General features: G+C 37.2%; 1 protein-coding gene across 4 annotated transcripts in view; it reads right to left on the reverse strand.

The window, feature by feature from the left end:
* Nucleotides 1–21,162, reverse strand: part of MAP2K5 (mitogen-activated protein kinase kinase 5) — a 261,355-nt gene that overhangs the window by 126,648 nt on the left and 113,545 nt on the right. For all 4 annotated transcript variants that reach the window (XM_055319757.1, XM_055319756.1, XM_055319754.1 and 1 more), the window contains 2 exons: nt 19,609–19,670; nt 13,757–13,805 (listed from right to left, as the gene is read on the reverse strand). In XM_055319757.1, the coding sequence (XP_055175732.1) occupies nt 13,757–13,805; nt 19,609–19,670 (111 nt within the window). The remainder of the gene's footprint in view (nt 1–13,756; nt 13,806–19,608; nt 19,671–21,162) is intronic.

The following is a 21,162-nucleotide window of genomic DNA, read 5'->3' on the forward strand; positions in this document are numbered from 1 at the left end:
ATTTTAGAAAAAAAAATTAGTTATTTTATTCAGATAGATTTTTATGGGAATCAGAATAGATTTCTGATGGTCAGATCCTGTCAGAGGAAGCAGAGATGACATGGAAAGTGTGCAAGTGTGCATGTGTGCAAGTGCTCATGTGCTTATAATATACAAGATCTTGGGTGATATCTGATCTTCCTACACTGACAAGGTTGTTAGGAAAACTGAATGGAATTGTGTGCTTAGCAATGCTTGTTATAGAGTTGTACCTAAACAAATGACTAAATAAATAAAATGAATGGGAGAAAGAAACAATTTGTAAACTTGAATGCACTATATATACTGGAGCTATTGCTTTGTAGAATTAGTAATGACAATGACTGTCACTAGAAAGTCAAGAAGTGGATTATCTAATATACTGAAGCAGACCCAATTCTAAATAAAGTTCATTTTCATTATATGAGTTCTACCTGAAGACAAGCTTCCATGAGAATGGCAAGTGCTGTTCAGCTGGGATCACAGAAGAGTTGACAATTATCCAATCACAACATGCATCACCTGTCACAATATTTGCCCACTCCTTCAGTGAGATTTCACAGTAAGCTTGGCTTTTTATTGGCGATGTAATGAGTATTTGAGTTGCAGCAGTAGATAATAGGCAGTTGTGATGTAGTTCTGTTTAATAATCTGAAGTGCTTAGAAGGTTAGAAAAATATTAGAGAGTGAGAAGAATAAAAAAAATTTACAAACAGGGTCTCATGTCATGCATAAGATAATAGTAGGTAGTTTTCTATAGGACCCTCTAACTGAATAAAAATCAGCCTGAAAGTGTCTTCAAAAATTAAGCATAAACTAGCATATAACCCTTGTGGTCACTTTCTTACTTTTTTTTAAAGAGATTTTTATTTTTATTTTATTTATTTCAGAGAGAAAGTGCACAAGAGCATGACCAGGGGAGGAGCAGAGGGAGATGGACAAGTAGACTCCACCCTGAGCACAAAGTTTGATGTGGGCCATGACCCTGGTTCAGGTTCAGATCACAACCTGAGCTGAAATCAAGAGTTGGATGCTTAACCAATTGAGCCACCTATGTACCCCTCTTTCCTGTTCCATCTTTAACAAACTATGAAACATCAGTTAACTACACTGATCATAAACCATGGATCAATAGTAAAATGGTTATTTCTTCTCAAAATTGGTATGTACCAGATGACCTGATTCACTCTGATTACAAATACTTAAAGCTACTAACCACCCCCATGTATCTACTCAAGAGATATGAAAACACAGAATCAAATAAAGACTTGTATGTGAATAATAGCATTATCTGAATAGCCCCAAACTAAATACAATCCAAATGTCTATTACCTGATGGATGAATAAAATGTGATCTATCCATACAATAGATTACTCAGAAATAAAAATAAATGGATGACATGTGGTAGAACATGAATGAACCTCAAAAATATTATGCTCAGTGAAGGAAGTGAGATAGCAAAGATTTTATACTGAGGTGCCTGGCTGGCTCAGTCAGTAGAGCATGTGACTCTTAACCTCAGGGTTGTGAGTTCAAGCCCCATATTGGGGACAGAGTTTACTTAAAAAAATGTCCAGAATAGGCAAATCCATAAAGTCAGAATATAGATTAGTGGTTCCCTGGGGCTGGGAGCAGGGATTGATTGCAAATGGGCATGAGGACTTTCTTGGGGTGATGGAAATGTTCTAAAATGGATTATGAGGATAGTTGCACAATTCTTTTAACTTATTAAAAAAATCCCTGAATCGTACACTTAAAATGGGTGAATTTTATTATATGTAAGTTACAGATCAAGAAAACTGTGTAAAAAATCAGCCTCCAAATATAATTTGACTTATTCTCCATAGTGTCTCAGCTGCCTGATGGTCACCATGATTACTTTTCTACTCTATTTATAACAAAATATGAAACTTCAGCTAATTACAATGATCATATACTATATGCCAATGGCAAAATGGAATATAGTATATGATATCAAAACTGATGTGAACCAGAAGGCCTGTGATTATAAATGTTTAAAGACACTAATTTTTAAGTGTCACTTCTGTGTAGTTAAGACTATTTCCCCAAATGGCTAAGGCTATGTATACAAAATGTGAAAATGACTGGTTCAAACATGAAAAATTTGGTCACCCAACCATAGTTGCCTCAATAACCTCCAGAAACTGCTCTGATTTTCAGGCTGGACTGACTCATTTTTTTTTTTTCACTGAATTGACCAAATTGACTGTGGAAATTGGTATCATGTTGAGACAACCCATGTTGCCACCCATAACCGCCTCATGCAAGAAACTGTATCTCGACACATGCTGCATCAATTAGCCATTAAACAATCCACAAAAACAGCATCAAGCTGAAGCCTGCTAATAAAGACCGGAGCCCACAAGAGCATGTGCTTTCAGCAGTTCTTCACAAAAGGGCCCGCCGCCCACAGCCCAGCCCCCGCTCCCAACACAATTAGGGGTCAGAGTGGGAGGCTACCCTGGGTCAGGATGTGGCTGGGTGCCGAGGGGGCTGTTCAAAACAGATAAATAAAAGCACTTTCACTAAACTACAGTTGGAGTCACCCAATGTGCTTTTGTAAGGGATCTCCATGCCAATTTCCTGGTAAGATTACCTCCAAAGAAAATGTTGACTTTGTACAAGCTACCACTGTTTTCTGTCAGAAAAGGAAAACCACACAAATCGAGAATTCCCTTTTTGCAGTTATCTTTTCATATCAAGTGCTCATGGTATCTGCTACTTCTGTTCCCTTTTGGTATCCATTCTTGTTTATACTTAAAATACTTAATTTGCTCTGTACTTTCATGTGTAAGCCTCACTGGATGTATTTAGAAATAGGCATGGTTACAATTCTTAAAGGAACATGAGTTCAGTTTTGAAATATGGCACGTGGCTCTGTTGTGGGTGACAATGAAGGCAGAAATAAATTCTTCAACTTCTTCCCTCCATAAAGCAATTACACGGTTTTGCTTGTATGCCAGGAAGCACTTTAGTTTGCCAGGAGCCAGAGGACACATTAGCAGGTCTCCCCTCTTGGTACCCTCTCCTAGTGCTGTTCCAAGGGTGCTGCAGGAATCTCCTTTCATTAAGTTTAATTGTCTTATGAAAAGACAACAACTAATATATCTATCTAGTTATTTCTTGGGGACTGCATTCTAATGAATGAGAACAGCAGGTACAATTAAATATAGACTATGCTGACATTCTGCATTACAAATTCATCTGTGCACAACAGGGACGCACATAAGAGAAAACCACAATGCAATATAAAAGTTATTCTAATCACTCCATCACATAATAAAGGGTAGGTCATCCAAATATTCTTGAAAAGCCTTAAATAAAATTAAGCAGTATAACCAGCTATCTGAGATGGCGGCTATTATCTAGAGTCTCAGGATTCCATTCAGAATGCGGCCAACAAATCTGGTTTTCTCCTTCATGTATGAGAAAGGCAAGAGATATGCAGCCTTTACGAGGCTGATACCAAGGGCAAAACAGCTTTTGCCTTCCCTCAATCCTTTCACAGTACGTAAAAGAGGCTCCTTTATGGCACAGGGGATTTTAGATGCCTACCTAGTAATAGGTATACATTCGGGCCAGTGTGCGAGAAATAGCAGGTATGGAGGAACAAGTTCCTGGGAGTCAGAAGGGACATATATCCTGCCCTAGCTCTGGATGAACCGATTTCCCTACATCTGACATACCACGAATTGTTAAGACTCCTATGGATTACAAAAGTGTTTCAGTGAAAAAGGAGAGAAAACAATGGACTACTACATTAAATGCATAAGTAAACTATAAGGTACATTTTGATTATAGACTCGACCTGAAGAAGAATGTCCACAAGACCAACTCTGGTAAACTGTTTAAAAGAAATAAAAATTCCAGGGGTGCCTCGGTAGCTCAGTCGGTTGAGTGTCCGACTCTTGATTTCAGCTCAGGTCATGATCTCAGGGTCATGAGATTGAGTCTATATAAGGCTCTGTGCTAAGCATGGGACCTGCTTGAGATTCTCTCTCCCTCTCCATGTGCCCTGCCCTCCCCTAAAAAAAGGAGAAAAGAAATAAAAATTCTAGCAGCTGATACTTCTGTGGCACTTGTATATGCCAAGCACTGAGCTAAATGCATTATCATCACATGTATTATTAACTCATTTAGACCAGTGAGATAAATATCATTAGCTCCAATTTAAGATGAGTAAATTGTGGCTCAAGTTAATAAAATTACTTATCTAAGGCTACACAACTAGAGTCTCCAGTCCTAAGTCTTTTTTAAAAAAGATTTATTTATTTGAGAGAGAGAGAGAGAGCACAAGCAGGGGGAGGGACGGAGGGAGAGGGAAAAAGACAAGCAAACTCCCCACTGAGCAGGGAGCCTGATACAGGGCTCGATCCCAAGACCCTGAGACCAAAGTCAGACACTTAACCAACTTAGTCACCCAGGTGCCCCTCTAATCCTAAGTCTTAAGCCTTAACGAACTGCACTATATTTATAAGATAAATCTCATCTGAATTTATCAGCTGGACTATTATCCTAGCTTTGGCATTTAATAGCTGGCTGATCTTCAGATGTTTTATTTTAGATTTTTCCACTTCTCACAGAAAACTAGATAAGAAGGAGTTTGGGGAAGGTTCTAACTATTTTCTTACAGAACCTTGTGCTGCTTTTCTTGTGAAGCAGTTACTTGAACTATAAAATAGCTATTATGTGACAGGCACATGCTGTGACCTCAAGGAAGTTAAGGAACTGGCCCAAGGTCACGCAGTAAAGTTGAATTAAGAGGCAGAAGCAGAACTTAAACCTGGGTCTGACCCTAAAATTAGAGTTCTTCTGTTAGACTGCCAACCCGATTATCTTTTTTAGGACTAAATCCTTTAGCCTTACTGAGCCTTAGTTTCCTCATCTGAAAATGGGGCTAGCATGATACTTTTTTTTTTAAAAGATTTTATTTATTTATTCATGAGAGACACACAGCGAGACACAGAGACATAGAGCGAGAAGCAGGCCTCCCCGCCGGGAGCCCGATGTCATGATCCCTCTGCCAGTGGTCATGCCCAAAGCTGAAGGCAGATAGATGCTCAACCACTGACCCACCCAGGCGTCCCAGCATGATACTTTTCTTGCAAGGTTGTCATGAAGCTTAAATGAAATAATATACGCACAAGATCTAATACAGTAGCACACAGAAGGCATTCAGTGAATGATAATAATTACTGTTGCACATAGTCCAGAGGGAATTTAATACTCCAACAGCCAAATAATGGACTTGATTTCCATAGTGCTGATCACTTCAAACTATGTCTTTGGAGAAACGAACAGGTGTGGAGAAGTCTTATAACTGCTCAATAATCCTGGCAGAGAGTTTCCATCTGAGGATAAATCTCTTACTTTAATACTAGAAAGGGTAACAATGGAGAACTTCCAATGAAGCTACATAAAATTATAATCTTTTCTCCTAAAATTTCTTCTAGAAAGAAATTATTATGCTAGAAATTTCTTTCTAGAAGAAATTCTAGGAGAAAAACATTATTCCCAGAAAGTTATCATTCAATTTATTCATTTAATAAACCTGCAGTGGCATGTAACCAGTGCCGTACCTTAACAGTGGCCTCCATCCTCTCACCAACAGAAGTGACCATCACACAGGTGTTCTTCTTCCTAGGGTAAGTTACTAAACTTCATGGTCTGCCTACAAGACTTAGCTATGATTAGAGCTGTCTGAGGGACCTGGTGAATCAAACACGCATCAGGCCACTTACAGAATTCATCCTGCTGGGTGGCTGGAAGGGCTCACCATTAATGCCAGGGGCTCACTTTAGGGTGTTATAAAAACCTGTGAGTCAAAACACACAGCAATCACATCATGGACTTTAAATCCCAACCCTCAGCTTTAGGGGAGGTGATGCCTCCCTTACCCGCCGCTTGCATTCCTTCCCCGTATGGCACCTGGTCTCTTCTCTCTCTTCTAAGGCTTCTATGGGTACTCATTTCAGAATTGGTGGTGGTGGGGGGGGGCTGCATGGTAATTCCCCTGGGTTCATCACCCTGTTAGAGATGTTCTAAAAGGGATGAATCTGCTATGATAAATCCTATCACGGATGCATAGGAAAAAGAAAAGGTTAAGTCCAGAAAAACCCTCTCTGATTAAGTAGACCACCCACACAGATAACTATAGAAAGTTTACATATTTTTTTAATTAAGCTTTTTATTTTGAGATCATTGGAGATTCACATGGAATTTAAAACATAATTCAGAGACATCCTGTATACCCTCTATCCATAGTAAATCTTGTAAAACTATGGTACAATATCACAAACAAGGTACTGACAGTGATACAGTCAAGACAGAGAACATGTCCATCATCATATTCTTTTCTAGCCACACCCACTTCCCTCTGGGCCCCAAACACTCTCCTTAGCTCCTGGAAACCACTATTCTCCATTTCTGTAATTTTGTCATTTAAAAAATATTATAAAGATGGAATCATACTGTATGTAACTTTTTGTGCTTGGCTTTTATTTCACTCAGCATAATTCTCTGGAAGATTCCTTTTTACTGCTGAGTAGTATTATACAGTAGAAATGTAAAATGTTTAATTCTTCATTCACTGATGGACATCTGGGTTGTTTACATTTTTGGGCTATTATGAATGAAGCTGCTATGAACATTTGGGTACAGGTTTTCGTGTGAACCTGTCTTCACTTCTTTGGGATAAATGCTCAGAAGTGCAACTGCTGAGTTGTATGGTGGTTGCATGTTTAAATTTTTAAGAAATGCTGGGCAGCCCGGGTGGCTCAGTGGTTTAAGCACCTGCCTTCCACCCAGGGTGTGATCCTGGAGTCCCAGGATCCAGTCCCACGTCAGACTCCCTGCATGGAGCCTGATCCTCCCTCTGCCTGTGTCTCTGCCTCTCTCTGTGTGTGTGTCTATCATGAATAAATAAATAAAATCTTTAAAAAAATTTATTTTAAATGCCAAAATATTTTCCATTGGGGCTATATCATTTTATATTCCTTTCAACAATGTATCAGTGATCTAATTTCTCTGCATCCTTGTCAACATTTGGTGTTATCACTATTTTTAAATGCTAGCCATTCTGGTGGGTGTGTAGTAATATTTCATTGTGGTTTTAATTTGGCTAATGATGCTGAACATCCTTTCATGTGCTTATTTGCCATTTGTATATCCTTTTCAAGAGTGGAATGTCTCTTCATGTCTTTTTACTGTTGAGTTTTCAGAGTTCTTTATACATTCTAGACACATATTCTTTTAAAATACTTTTAAGTAATGTCATATGAGGCTTCTTGTCTTTTGAAGATCATTACTGCAAATACAGAAATCCCCATTGATTACCCGAGGCAAAGAAAATGAATGACCAACGTAGGGCAGGAGGCTTAATTTGTAGATACGTTCATTTGTGTGGATTGTCAGAGCTAGAGAAAAACCAACAACCCACAGTCATTAAACTAGTTTGTTTACCTCAGTTAATGGGCTAAGTCTATTTTTCTTCAAAAACACAAATGTTCATGAGTTATGATCTACTACCGCACTGCCATGTGATAATATTTACATTTAAAGGGCAGTATTTGAAGGATTTAAAAAGAAGAGCCAAGGTAACTGTGCTTCTATCACTAGCACTTGCTTAACATAATGCCCCTTCCGGACACACTTGACTAAAACAGTCATAGAGCTCAGGGAAGGAGCTTGGCTCTCTCATCCTCTCATGTCCAACATAAAACCAACTGGGGATGACTCCTTCCTAAATGACTTGGGTTCTTCAAACACTAACCAGTTCTTTTAAAAAAGCTGTGACTGCTCTTCCAGATAGCAAAAATATGGCTTAGATCAAAAACTCACTCTAGGGATCCCTGGGTGGCACAGCGGTTTGGCGCCTGCCTTTGGCCCAGGGTGCGATCCTGGAGACCCGGGATCGAATCCCACATCGGGCTCCCAGTGCATGGAGCCTGCTTCTCCCTCTGCCTGTGTCTCTGCCTCTCTCTCTCTCTCTGTGACTATCATAAAAAAAAAAAAAAACTCACTCTAACCTAAGAGTAAGCACACACAGAGTAAATCTCTACAAAAGCGACAGTTATGAAAGTTTTGTGTACATTTCTCATAAGTTAAATTAACCAGGTTAGTCTTCTACTGATAGTAATGCTTTCCAACAATCCTTTCCCTAAAGAATCACTTTATCCAGCAAATGATCATTCCCTAATTAGTTTTTGCCAAAAATCCCAACTTCACTATACACTAAGGTATGGTTTTAACATTGCCACCTTGTCATGAAAATTTCTTTCCTTAGAAATTCAAAGGTTTTACTTCTACGATCCTATTCTCTTCTCTCATTTAATAAATATAATAAAATAATTTTGGGATGTAATACAAATATTCTTCTAACATTTTTTGAACCTTAAAGTTTATACTGATCTTAACATAGCATGGCATCTAAGGTAGCACCAATTAGAAGATCTGTGTGAGGCCAGATTTATAAAAAGTAAAGCTGGGGGTAGAAGATAACATTTCTAACATGCGTATTGAAACCACAAGACTTAGTCTGTCTAAACATATATCTATTTGCATAGCATTTGCCTTCAGAATAACATAAAAATTAAATATATAGGGGTGCCTACGTGGCTCAGTTGGTTAATCATCTGACTCTTGATTTTGGCTCAGGTCATGATCTCAGGATTGTGAGATCAAGCCCAGCATCAGACTCCAAGCTCAGTGCAGAGTCTGCTTAAGATTCTCTCCTTCTCACTCTGCCCTTCCTCTCCTTCTTGCTCATGCCCTTCCGCATGTGTGTGTGGGCTCTCTCTCTCTCTCTAATAAATAAACAATAAAATCTTTTTTAAAATTAAAAAAATATAAAAAAAAATTAAAAAAATATTTTTATAAAATACAAAAACATTAAAAAACTCTCCTAGTAGAAAAAGCAGATGAAATTAACCAGGTTAACATATACCAAAAATGTCTTGGGACACCAACTATCTAGGTTTTTTCTTTCTATAAACTTCTCCATCTGTGTAAGATTGCCCTACCCTGATTGCAAATTTTATTTTCTTAATCTAAGCTCTATTCTCATTACCCTTCCATTTCTATTTTTTATCCTCAGGGAAAGAGAGAGCAGTTACTGCCAGGGCATTCTCACATCTTCCAAAGAAATGGCACAGGTGTTAATCTTGTATTTATGTTTGATGTGGGTAATGATGGCTATGGCTGGAGCTGCAGGTTTATTAATATGCAGGGCTCTCACCTCATTAGTGGCGATGTATGTTTTGAAGTTAAGCTGCAATGTTTGCTGTAATGTCAAATCTGGTCTACTAGACTTTCTCACTGTTCATTTTCTTTGTTTTTACTGAGTCAGTATATGCTATGCTTACAGGGCTCACACATGTGCTGTTTAATAAAGACAATTTTCCACAGTAGTTAATCTAGGTGGAACTTTCAAACATTTTTAATAATTATGTTTCTCATGTGATACCACGTCTCAGAGAAAAGGTTTTCATAAATTTTGACCCAGTAATAGAAAGAAAAATAAACTCTCTCCCCAGCTTAATCTAGAAATGGTATGTGTTTACTAACTGGATGAAGTGATTAATTTATAATTATTACATAATAAAAACCTGTGCTCATTATTAGCGTTTGATAGTTTATGAAGTATTTGCACATATACCTCAACCAAGTCTTTAAAAGAACAAAATAAACAATAGTAAAACCTTATTGATAGGGCATCTGGGTGGCTCAGTCAGAAGAACATCTACCTTTGGCTCAGGTCATGACCTCAGGGTCCTGGGATCGAGTCCTGCATCAGGCTCCCTGCTCAGCGGGTGTCTGCTTCTCCCTCTCCCTTTCCTTCACCCTCTGCTACCCATCCCCCCTGCCCCACTCATGCTCTCTCTCAAATAAATAAATAAAATCTTTAAAAAATTAAAAAACTTATTGAATATAATATTTGATAATCCATTATGAACAGTAACTATCATACTTTAATTCCTAAAAAAATGTCCAGTGGACATAATACACATCAAAGAAACAAACCTGTGCCAGACTAACAAGCCCCGCAGGGTGGGTGGGCTGTTACTGCTGCTGCTCAGAGTCCATTCCACTCTACAGTCCTCACTGAACATGCACTGCAGGAAAGACTCTTAATTTTCACCAGCTTGTCTGGAAGTCATTAACTGTGTTTTATAAATTCCAAAAGATACTATTTATGCATTTATGTTTTACAGCTAAAAATTTAGGACTGCAGTATTCCAAGGAAGCCATTTAAATGTGAGAAATGTTTTTTTTCTCTCTCTCTCTCTCTTTTTATTAGGTAGCTGAATGAATCTCTGTTACATCACCTTTTAAAATTTGTGTTCTTAAGTACAAGACCCTGGCTCTAGGAGCAGCATTTGTAGGAAAGGAAATATCATTATTGGAGGAGAACACAGGTACTTATACCCAGACAAAGCAGAAAGAAACTTAGATCTTTCATGAGCATTTTTCTGCACCATCTTCTGTTCACTCTGTTCTCACAGTACCTATAGCAGCCCTCCCCCACCTCCACCCCTGCAAAAGGACCACTGCCTTTGATTTGACAATGTGACACATATTCTACTAGAATTCCCATCATCATTTAGGGAAAGCAAAAATGAGTATATGGGCTTTTAAGAAGGTACAGCAATGAGCTTATATAGCAAAAGTGTATAAACAAGTATATTACCTATTTAATTGCCTCAGCTGAACTTAGAAGCTCTGATCTTTAATTGCCTGATTGAACTGATCTAAAAAGCCATAATTTTTTAATCAGGGAGAAAATTAAATAGCTTTTTGGTAAATAAAAAGGCATCTTTAATCTTATTTTTATGGAATCCAAGTTATTAAATATGGACAAAACCTCTAAAATATTAAGTTAACAACTACTCAATCTGGAGTAAATTTCTCATTACAATGCTTCACAAAAGTCTACAGGGACACCTGGCTTCTTCCACTCTTCAATAAAAACACATGCTTTTAAATCCAGAAGGCAAAAGTTTCCATAAATAACTAGGAAACTCTAAAGCTAAGCAGATAAATATATTTAATGAGGTGTATTACCACAGCATATTATTTCTTTAGTTAAGGACCCATAATTATAGGGAATAAGTGTTCACCACACTGTCATTCATTAGCCTTTCCATTTAGATAGATGCAGATGCACATTCATCCATGGGAGTTGTTTAAAACTGAAATCCTGTGGGAGGGCTTGTTGGCCTATTCCCAATGTTCCCACTTAGCCCCTCACAGGTATCTTCTTCCCTTAACTAGTGGCATGGCAGAGTAGGGGTGATGTAGGAACTGAGCCGGCCAGCAAAGGCTGAAAAGAGAAGTGAAAGTCCAGGATTCCTTTTTGAAACCTTTATGTCCTCAGTCAAGAAAGCCATTAAGGCCATCAAGGTATGTGAAGCAATCTCTTAAGGAACAGTGTATGGTGATATCTGAAATGTTAATAAGAGGAAGGGATGCAATTATAAAGAAAGGGAAGGTTTTTGGGGTGCCTGGGGGGCCTAGTTGGTTAAGTGTCTGCTTCAGTTCAGATCATGATCCCCGAGTCCTGGGACTGAGCCCCATGTGGGGCTCTGCATCAGGCTCCCTGCTCCACAAGGATTCTGCTTCTCCCTCTCCCCATGCTCCTCCCCCACTTGGGCTTGCTCTTTCTCTCTCTCTTGCTCTCTCTCTCTCTCAAATAAAATATTTTTTAAAGAAAGAAAGAAAGTGAAGACTTTGCAGTAAATGACCAAAGAAACTTTTTTTTTTTAAATTTATTCATGAGAGACACACAGAGAGAGAGAGAGAGAGAGAGAGAGAGGCAGAGACACAGTCAAAGGGAGAAGCAGGCTCCATGCAGGGAGCCCAACAAGGGACTAGATCCCAGGTCTCCAGGATCAGGCCCTGGGCTGAATGCGGCCCTAAACCGCTGAGCCACCAGGGCTGCCCAAGAACCGTTTTTTAGATCAAGTTGCATCCAGAGCAGGGAGGACCTCTGAGAGGCTCTGGTCAACCACGCTTGCCCATGTGATTACAGATGCTTGTTCTGGGAATCTGATATACACCTTAGACTTTATTTTTAGATCCTAGGCATAGGTCCATTTGAAATATGCCTATCAAGATCCCATTTCAAAGAAAAATTCAATTATTTCTCCAAAACAAACAGTAAAACTAAAATCAGTGATTGCAAAGAAGAAAAAACAAAGATGACTGCAGAACAACTAAACAGTATTTCCCTATCACTCTAATTCTTACTACTACTAAGATTGTTCACAGAAAGTTATGGCTAGGAAGACTTCACTATAAGCCAGAAGTATGCTATATGCCTAGAATATAGGATGATCCTAAGGATCACTTTAACAGTAACGTTTGCATTTCCATGGCAAGGTCCTTTTAATGAAGGCTTTGCTATTGAGAATTGATGCCTTCCTTGGGTTCCTTTGTCAAATGGATAGCAGATGTCCATAAAAGTCAATAAAATGACAAGAACTGACCAGTGTGTTAACTGCTATTAAAATGGCTATTACCACTTTATGAGTGGGTGAGTGTGGGGAGGTGGGAGTACAAGGAATAGAAGCAATATAGGTCATATTATGTTAAATACCATTCTCTCTTAACCTTGGTGGTGAAAATGCTCCATTGGTTTTCTTACCCACCAGATGTGTTCACATGATGATTTCTTCCTAGGAAGAGTAACACTAAGACAACTCAGCTCATCCACCCTGCATGTCTACATTTTGCACCAACTATACTCTAGAGATAGATGGGACTAGCTTTACGAGAAATTTTCGTTTATTATTCTATTTAATCTGCATAAACACCTTCAAGAGCTGTAAGTTTTACTTGTCAAAATCTACACACCCTCTTCAAAAGAGGACGAGGGATTTAAGAAGAAATCTGACATCACTAGGATATTAAAACAACCAAAACAAAAACAACCCTTAGTGACAGATGTGATACCACAATTAAAAGCATCCATTGTTTCCTCTCACAAAGCCTATACCTTAAAAAAAAAAAAAAAAACAACCTTTCCTTTAATCACATCTAATGTGTATGCTGTTGCATTCCCCAAATGTGCATAAAGCGGGACTAAACAGATGTGTAAAATTAAACAGTACTGTTAGTGATACGAGGCTCTAAAGTTGTTTTGCTCTAGTCATGTTTCTCATTTAATAATTTGCTCCAAATAAATTCAGACATTTTGGGAACACTGGAAATACAGAGGCGGGTTCCTTCTACAACATTCAACAGTTATCTGATTATTTTTCTCCTGTGTTCTGTTAATAGACCAGGGAACTAATTTCTGATGCATTCACTGATTCCTTATTTAAAGTTTTACTTTCAAGGTAGGTGAAGCCATATTTTAAGGAACAGCATCTGGTGATACCTGGAGTGTTAATAAGAGGAAGGAATGCACTTGTATAGAAAATGAAGACTTTGCAATAACTAGAGTTAGAGATTAGAATAAGATCCCGTCACTTTCAAATACTATGAAATATCTTTTTACATGTTTGGTACCCACAAAAATAGTATGCTCATAATCTAAATCAGAGCAGCTGAAAGAGAAAATAAGAAAAACATTGATAAGGCAGCCATATTTTTGACTACCAAATATATCAGTTGGCTTAAATATCAGATCATTTATTTTATTTAAAAATCAAAGTGTCTGGAGAGCTCCCCACCCAACCTCACAATTAAGTCAGAACTCATAAGCACAGTACATACCTCTATGTAAAATCTTTAAACTCCACAAGTAGGTAAGGCCTTTAACAACCTAAATTTAAGAAAGAGAAACAGCACAATGATGATTTTTATCAGGAACTTTCCACATTTATACACATAATCATTATCAACCACAGTTCTTCCTTTAAAACTCTGAAAACCCCAATATGCATTTATTGAATGTCTCCCATTTCTGCACCAGGCTCTTTGAGGATGTCAAGTGTATAAGCTACAGCCCCCCTTCCTTTTGTGGGCTTAGAGTGTCCTGAAGCTAAAGCACGATAAATGAAAAAAAAAAAAAAACGAATGTCTATGCATGTAAGATGACCTAGAAGTACATCTACTACATCTTCAGTTGGTGGTGTGGGCAGGGAGGAAAGGATTTCCTTTTCTATACTTCTGAATGTGGATTTTTTTTTTAAAGTCATGATATTTATGACTAAGAAAGACATTTTTTTGAAAGTTAACGAATGAAAGCAATGGGTGGAACAGAGATGGCTTTTCCTGCCCATAATCAGGAAGACTTTACCAAAGTGCTGAGCTCTAAGTAACAGATTCAAATGATGTGAAGGAAAGAGACGAAAGTGTTCAGGCCAAGGTAAAAATATACAGTCCAAGTGCTGGGGCCACGTACTCTTCAAAAAGATCAAGGAAGGTCAGGAAAGACATAGAAACGCTGAGACTGCTCTGGGTTAAAAGGGACCAGAGATGTGACAACTAAATACAATGTGTAATCCTAGACTGAATGCTGGACCAGAGATTTTTATTCATTTGGTCTAGAAAGGGTATTATTACTGGACAACTGGCAAAATCTGAGTTAGGACTGATTAGATAAGAGTTTTGTACCAATCAATGCTAATTTCCTGATTTTGATCAGTATACAGTGATGATGTGAGAGAATGTCCTTGTTCTTAGGAAATATATACCTGAAGTATTTAGGGGTAAAGCACCATATCTGCAACTTACCCTCAAAGGTTTCAGGAAAAGAATACATATGTGTATGTGTTGGTGTGTGTGTGTGTGTGTGTGTGTGTGTGTAATGTATATTTATGTAAAAAAATATGTATATATATATATTTTTTAACCAAATGTAGTTAACTGTTAATAACTGGGGCATCTGGAGGAAGCATCTCACAACTTCTCTGTAAATTTAAAATAATTTTTTAAAAAGTTTCCAAAAAAATGTTTTAAATGATACTCAAGTAGTATATCAAGTATATCATCAGTATATCAAGATGATTAGCCTTACAAGCCAGTCTGGCGGATGCAAGATGCTTAAAGGGCAGGTCAAGAAAATGAGAGGGACACCTGGGTGGCTCAGCGGTTGAGCATCTGCCTTTGAAAGGCTCAGAGCGTGATCTGGGAATCCCAATCCCGGATCGGGTCCCACACTGGGCTCCCTGCATGGAGCCTGCTTCTCCCTCTGCCAGTGTTTCTGTCTCTCTGTCTCTCTGTGTCTCTCATGAATAAAGAAATAAAATCTTTTAAATAAAATAAAATAAAATTTCTAAAAAAAAAAAAAGAAAAGAAAGTGAGAAAATACAAACATTCGAATAAGATTGGAGTTTTGATTGAACAGCTTATGTTAAGAGTAATTAGTCAAATAAGATTCTGAAAAAAAGATGTTTCTAAGACCCTAAGTACATGGGCAAGTGCTGCCTTTTATGTGGGAAGTTTAATCATTAAATGCTTTAGCAATCTTTTTATAGAAATGGTTGTAAAAGGGGGTGCACGTGTTTTTATTCACACCTACTGACCCTGTATGTGCATGAGTATGAACATATCAATCTCAGGGCTGACTATTCAAAATTTAGTATCAGATACAATGAATGAACCACTATCACTCAAGAATTTAAAAGTACCCACCATTACAGAAAATTTTAGGAGAGTCAAGTCTATAGAGAGTCAAGACTATAAAAATAAGGAAACCTACCATTATACATATTTTGAAAATGATGAAAAGATGATTGGGGTTAAATATGAAAGGATTTTAGTTGATCAAGAAAGACTAAGAGCAATACTAAAAACAGAAATGCAAAGGGATAAAAAAATTTCCAAATACTTAAGATCTAGAAAAAGGTAAAATCTATATCAATTCATGTTCAGCAGAGATTAACATTTTAATTGTTTTCTTAGAGGGGGATATTCTCCTGAAAGATCTGCTATAAGTTATGATCACTTCCATGATAAGTTTGTCTGTTTTAAGAGAACCGAATCCGTTTTTATAGCAGATTATTTCTTCCAGGATTTGGAATAAGTGACATTTCAATTAAACACATTGTTCTGGACAGTAAGACAGTAGGAAAAAAAGAGAAAATATCATAATAGTAATAATGACAACCAACAAGCAAAAGCATTTCCTTAAATGTTTACAAAAATAACAACAATAATGAAAACAATTATTTGTACTACTCTTTGGGTAGTAGGAGGAGGCCATCTTATTTAGCATAGAAGTAACCACCGCTGAGTTCTGGAAACAGGGTTAAACTTCTCAAGTTAGGAGCTTAGTTGTATATTATACAACCTTCCCATTAAAGATGGTTCACCACTAAAAATTGGTTCCAGAAAAAAGGAATAGCCAGAAAACACATGAAGGGAAGGCAATCGATATATTCAGATAATCCGGCAGAAAAAAAGTAAAACCAAATACTGATTTCATGATACTTACTAAAATTATGAATCTTATTAGAGCTTCAAAAAGAATGTATTATTCTTCCAACTTTGTCAATATAGACTACATTTTCCTTTAGAAGCATATAAAAAGCAGTGTACAGGGGGCTAGAAATCTGTCCATTGAAATTCTAGAGGATATTATTGGTATTCAGTAGGCCAGGTTTCACAACAGTAACTTGACAAAGCCTTGACACTAAAAGTACTTATATCTGCTGTCAATCACTCACTCCTTGACATGTCAAGTGCACATCCTTTCAGGGACAACTTCAATCAACATTAGCACTCAAAATACAGTACACAGTGTCATTGCTTCAGAAATGAGAGGAAAAATAAAATGCGCCAGGATGGCAGGGAATGGCAGAAAGGCATTCTTCTTTCTAGGAGATCATGTTCAAATAGAAGCAGGTAAAAATCACTGAGCAAGTTGGAAGGCTGAAATCAGCCAATTTATGTGAATTTTTTTTCCTAGAAAAATATTCTCTTGCCATATATCCTACAAGAGAAAATTTGAACAGCATATCATATAGGCTGACAGGGGTCCATCCTGTAACAAACCTTGGATCTTTGGGCATCTGCAGCATGCTAGATTATTGGAACCTGGAAAATAAAGCTAACTGGGGGAGGAAGAGATGCCTAAATATGATTCTAAGACATGAAAAGAATCTGAAGCAATTGTATGTGTCACTCCACTCCTTTCTCATATATTTCTCTTTCTTTTCTCTTTATTTTTTTCTCTTTAACCCTGTTTTCCTTTTCAGCCCTTCCTCTCCTTTTTTTTCATCCTCTTAGGAAAGCACAGTGAAAGAGCATGAGGCCTGGGGTGAAACAGCACTGGGTTTAAATCTTCACTGATTAGTTATAGATAACTTTAACTGTCCTACACTTCATCTTGCACATGTATAAAATATGATCAATAACCTACAATTTACTACAATTTACGAGTTTTCTATAAAGACTAAATGATACAATATTTACACATAAAACAATCAACAATTGGCACAAGGAGGTATTTAATAAACACCTATTTCTCTCCTTGCTCATCTGATTCTGTTGCTTCTGACATGGCAAAGAGCACCCATGTGCTTTCTCAGCCTCATAGAGGGAACTCAAGGGAACAATGCTGATCTGTCTTCAGAACAGTAGAAGAGAGACAACTAAGGATACTGGAAACTCAGTCAGGCTGCGAGAATATTTATGCTGCGAACCATGACCTACAAACCATCAATTTGCTAGTCTTATTTTGATTGGGGGAATCCTTCCATTTGTGTGTGTGAGCTGCAACAAAGAATTATCCAAGTTTGTAGCCTAATCAAATTACTTTTTAAAAATATGCTTTGGAGGCATTATACAAGCTTAGACCCCAGCAGAGTTTATAAAAAGTAGCAGATGAAGAGCAAAATTATCAAAAGCATTTCTTTTACTCTGGCCACAGGCAGTTTTCATTACTATGACCTGATGAACCATAAAAGCTAAAGAAACTGGACACATTTTAGGGGGGAAAAAGCCTAATTTTTAAAAATGTAAGGGCAAATGTAAACAATGCTTTGGGCTAGCACTTATTTTATAAGTGCCTTTCACTAAAATAATTTCTGTCATATTTTTGATTACCCAATAGGTAACCCCAGTATTTGAAGCCAGATTATTATTATTATTATTTTTTGCTGACTCCATTCACTTTGCAGGCTTCTCATTCCAGTAGAATTGAAAAGACCAATGGCCTTGTGTGGATGCCCTATACAAAAGGGAGGTAAGATTTATGAAGTCTAGGAAGAACATGCTTCTCTAACTGAAGAAGGCAGATTCCTATTTTAGCCAAGTTCAACACATAATTGAGTATATAGAACTCATATACTTTTTTCTTTTTCAATTGGTATCCTTGCCTTTTTTTGCCCTTTATTATACGTGTTATTAAACTTTAGAGCCAAGAACTGCCAAAAGCCACAAAGCATTCATTCCCCTCTGAGATTAAAAGAGGAAATGAAACATTTTTATTTTCATCTAAAATAGTGACTTAGGTACTCAAATTTCATACTAAACTCATCTACCTAAACATGTAGATTAGAAGCTACTTAGCAATAGCATCCGAAAAGAAAGTTCTCATCACCCTGGGCAGTTCACACTAGTAATTAGAAAGAAAAAAGGAAAGCTGTGAATTACAATGAACTAAGACTAAATAAGTGTCCATGTTGGATTAAAGGATTTAAGTTGTCAGTTTGATGTATAATGAATGCGAAAAGCAGCCATTTAATTAAATGGTACATGATATAATCTCTTTGTTCTGCATTAGACTGCTTAAGTTATCAGAGAGCCTTTAGTTTAGCAACTGTTTACTATTACACCACCCCATGACTTTTCTCAAATGTTGTTTAGCCTATATTATTCCAAATTTCAAATGTGGAGCTTATAGTAATGTCAGCTTAGTTATTTCATTGATTTATGTGTGAATTTAGAAAACGGGAAAACTGCTTTTAATCACAAAGGGAATAAATTCCTAGGTATCGCTGGTGAAAAAACGAAAAACCAAGAACACAAAAAGTATGCAAAAATCTTTAAAAATAAAGTAGTGTTTTTTATAAATAGTTTTATTCTAACAATTTGGACTTGAAATGTATTTTCTAATCATATGCCTATAACTACAAAATGTCCCCCAAACTGTTTCCTTGTTGAAGAACCTGGAAATTTTACTGGTTAACAAGTGTACTAAGGTCAGTATACACATGAAAATAAAATAGGTCACAGAACCCGTAAGTCTGAAGCATGTCATGTGATTATGTTATTATTGTGGGTTGTCTATGAAAACAAGAAAAAGCAAAAATGACAAGAGAGTTAAGAAGGCCCTGTCAGCGGTGCCTGGGTGGCTCAGTTGGCTAAGCGTGTACCTTCGGCTCAGGTCATGATTTTGGGATCCTGGGATGGAGACTGGTGTGGGGCTCCCCGCTGAGTGGGGACCCTGCTCTCCTTCTGTCTGCCCCTCCCCCATGGCTCATGCTCTTACACTCTCATTCTCTCAAACACATAAATAAATAATCTTAAAAAAGAGAGAGAGAGAGAGAGAGAGAAGGCCCTGGAGGTCAATAAGGATTGAAGAAAAAAGAAAACATCCTGAGGATATAAGGAGAATAGACTTGACTAGAAGGATTAAATCACCCAAATTTCATAAGGTTGAAGCCATATATACTCACTGCTATTGCAATTCTTCCAAGGACATGCTCTGGAATTTTTCTATATACATCCAAGGATCCCCCTGTAGAGACAGATATGTTGGATTATTATAAATAAAACTACCAGAATACTACATTGGGCTCCTCCTCTGTGTATTCACTGTGAGAATATTTTTTTTCTTCTCTTTTTTACACTGTGCATTGGATGTCAAGGGTAGAATTGGTTTTTAGTCCAATTTTATTACGACATAATATCATACTTCCAGATGAAGCATAACTAGGTATTTCCATTTTATTTCCAGGTGTATAATCACATACATGCACAAACTGAAAGAAACTAGCCAAGGGCAGGCCATGCCTCTGCACTTTATGTAAAATTAAATATATACACAAAACTAAAGATCAAGAGGTTAACCCACCCTATTTAAGTAGCTACCTTGTGTAACAGTTTTCTCAAATATAATCCAGGACTCTGTCTTAGAATTTTCATATTAACCAAACAAAATGTGGTTAATATAAGGTCCAAAATATACATTAAAAAGCTAATAAAGTAAAATAGTAATATTAACAACTATCTAAATGAATGTTAATCTTCAAATTAAGTACCAAGACAAGCAATCAGTCTATTCCAAAGATACTTTAAGAGTTCAAAATGGTTTGAATTTTGTTTTAAAAATTCTTTTTGATACCACTTTGAAAACCATTTTACTAAGTAAAAAAGAAAAACCAATCTCCTTGCAGCATAAGATTTTTCACTAAAATGGTATTCACTAATATCCTTAATCTTTACCAAATTCCGTTTTTAGCAGTTCCACAAACTAAAACCATTAGACTGTAAACAGAAGGCCAGGGGCATGTTGCTTGTTGGTTTTAAATTTTCATCAATCTAGAAATAAGCATAACTAGCAGATAGTTGCTATTTGATAAATATCTGTCAAATGAATAAACAGATAAATCAAAATCCCCTTGAACTTCACCAATAGGTATAGTTGCTCTGAAAGGAGTTTCAAAAGAAGAGACCATACCAACAGTAACATCATTGAAATAATTTAACAGCTTTCCCAGCTAGCTATTTTAAAGGAATTTTACACTTGGAGGTGTAAATTTGGGTATGGTTGTTACATTTTCTTTTTTTTTTATTAAAAAAAATATTTTTTGGTTGTTACATTTTCAATCTCACACAGGTAATATAAGAATTTCAGAAAGACATGCAAAGTATCACTACTTCACTCATACTAATGATAAAATTATATGAGAGCCATTTAACAATATGTAATAACCCTTATTTGAGTCAAGTTGAGGTGTAGTCTTTCCATTTTTTTAAGATTTTATTTATTTATTTGACAGAGCACATGAGAGAGAGAGAAAGAGAGAGAGAGCATGAATATGAGCAAATATGCATGGGAGCATGAGAGGGAAGGGGCAGAGGGAAAGGGAGAAGCAGGCTCCCCACTGTACAGGAAGCCTAATGTGATGCAGGGCTTGATCCCAGGACCCCAGAATCATGACCTGAGCCGAAAGCAGATGCTTAAGTGACTGAGCCACCCAGGTACCCCTAGTCTTTCAGTTCTAAAA

Source organism: Nyctereutes procyonoides, unplaced genomic scaffold (assembly GCF_905146905.1).
Source record: "Nyctereutes procyonoides isolate TBG_1078 unplaced genomic scaffold, NYPRO_anot_genome, whole genome shotgun sequence".
Classification (NCBI taxonomy): Eukaryota; Metazoa; Chordata; class Mammalia; order Carnivora; family Canidae; genus Nyctereutes; species Nyctereutes procyonoides.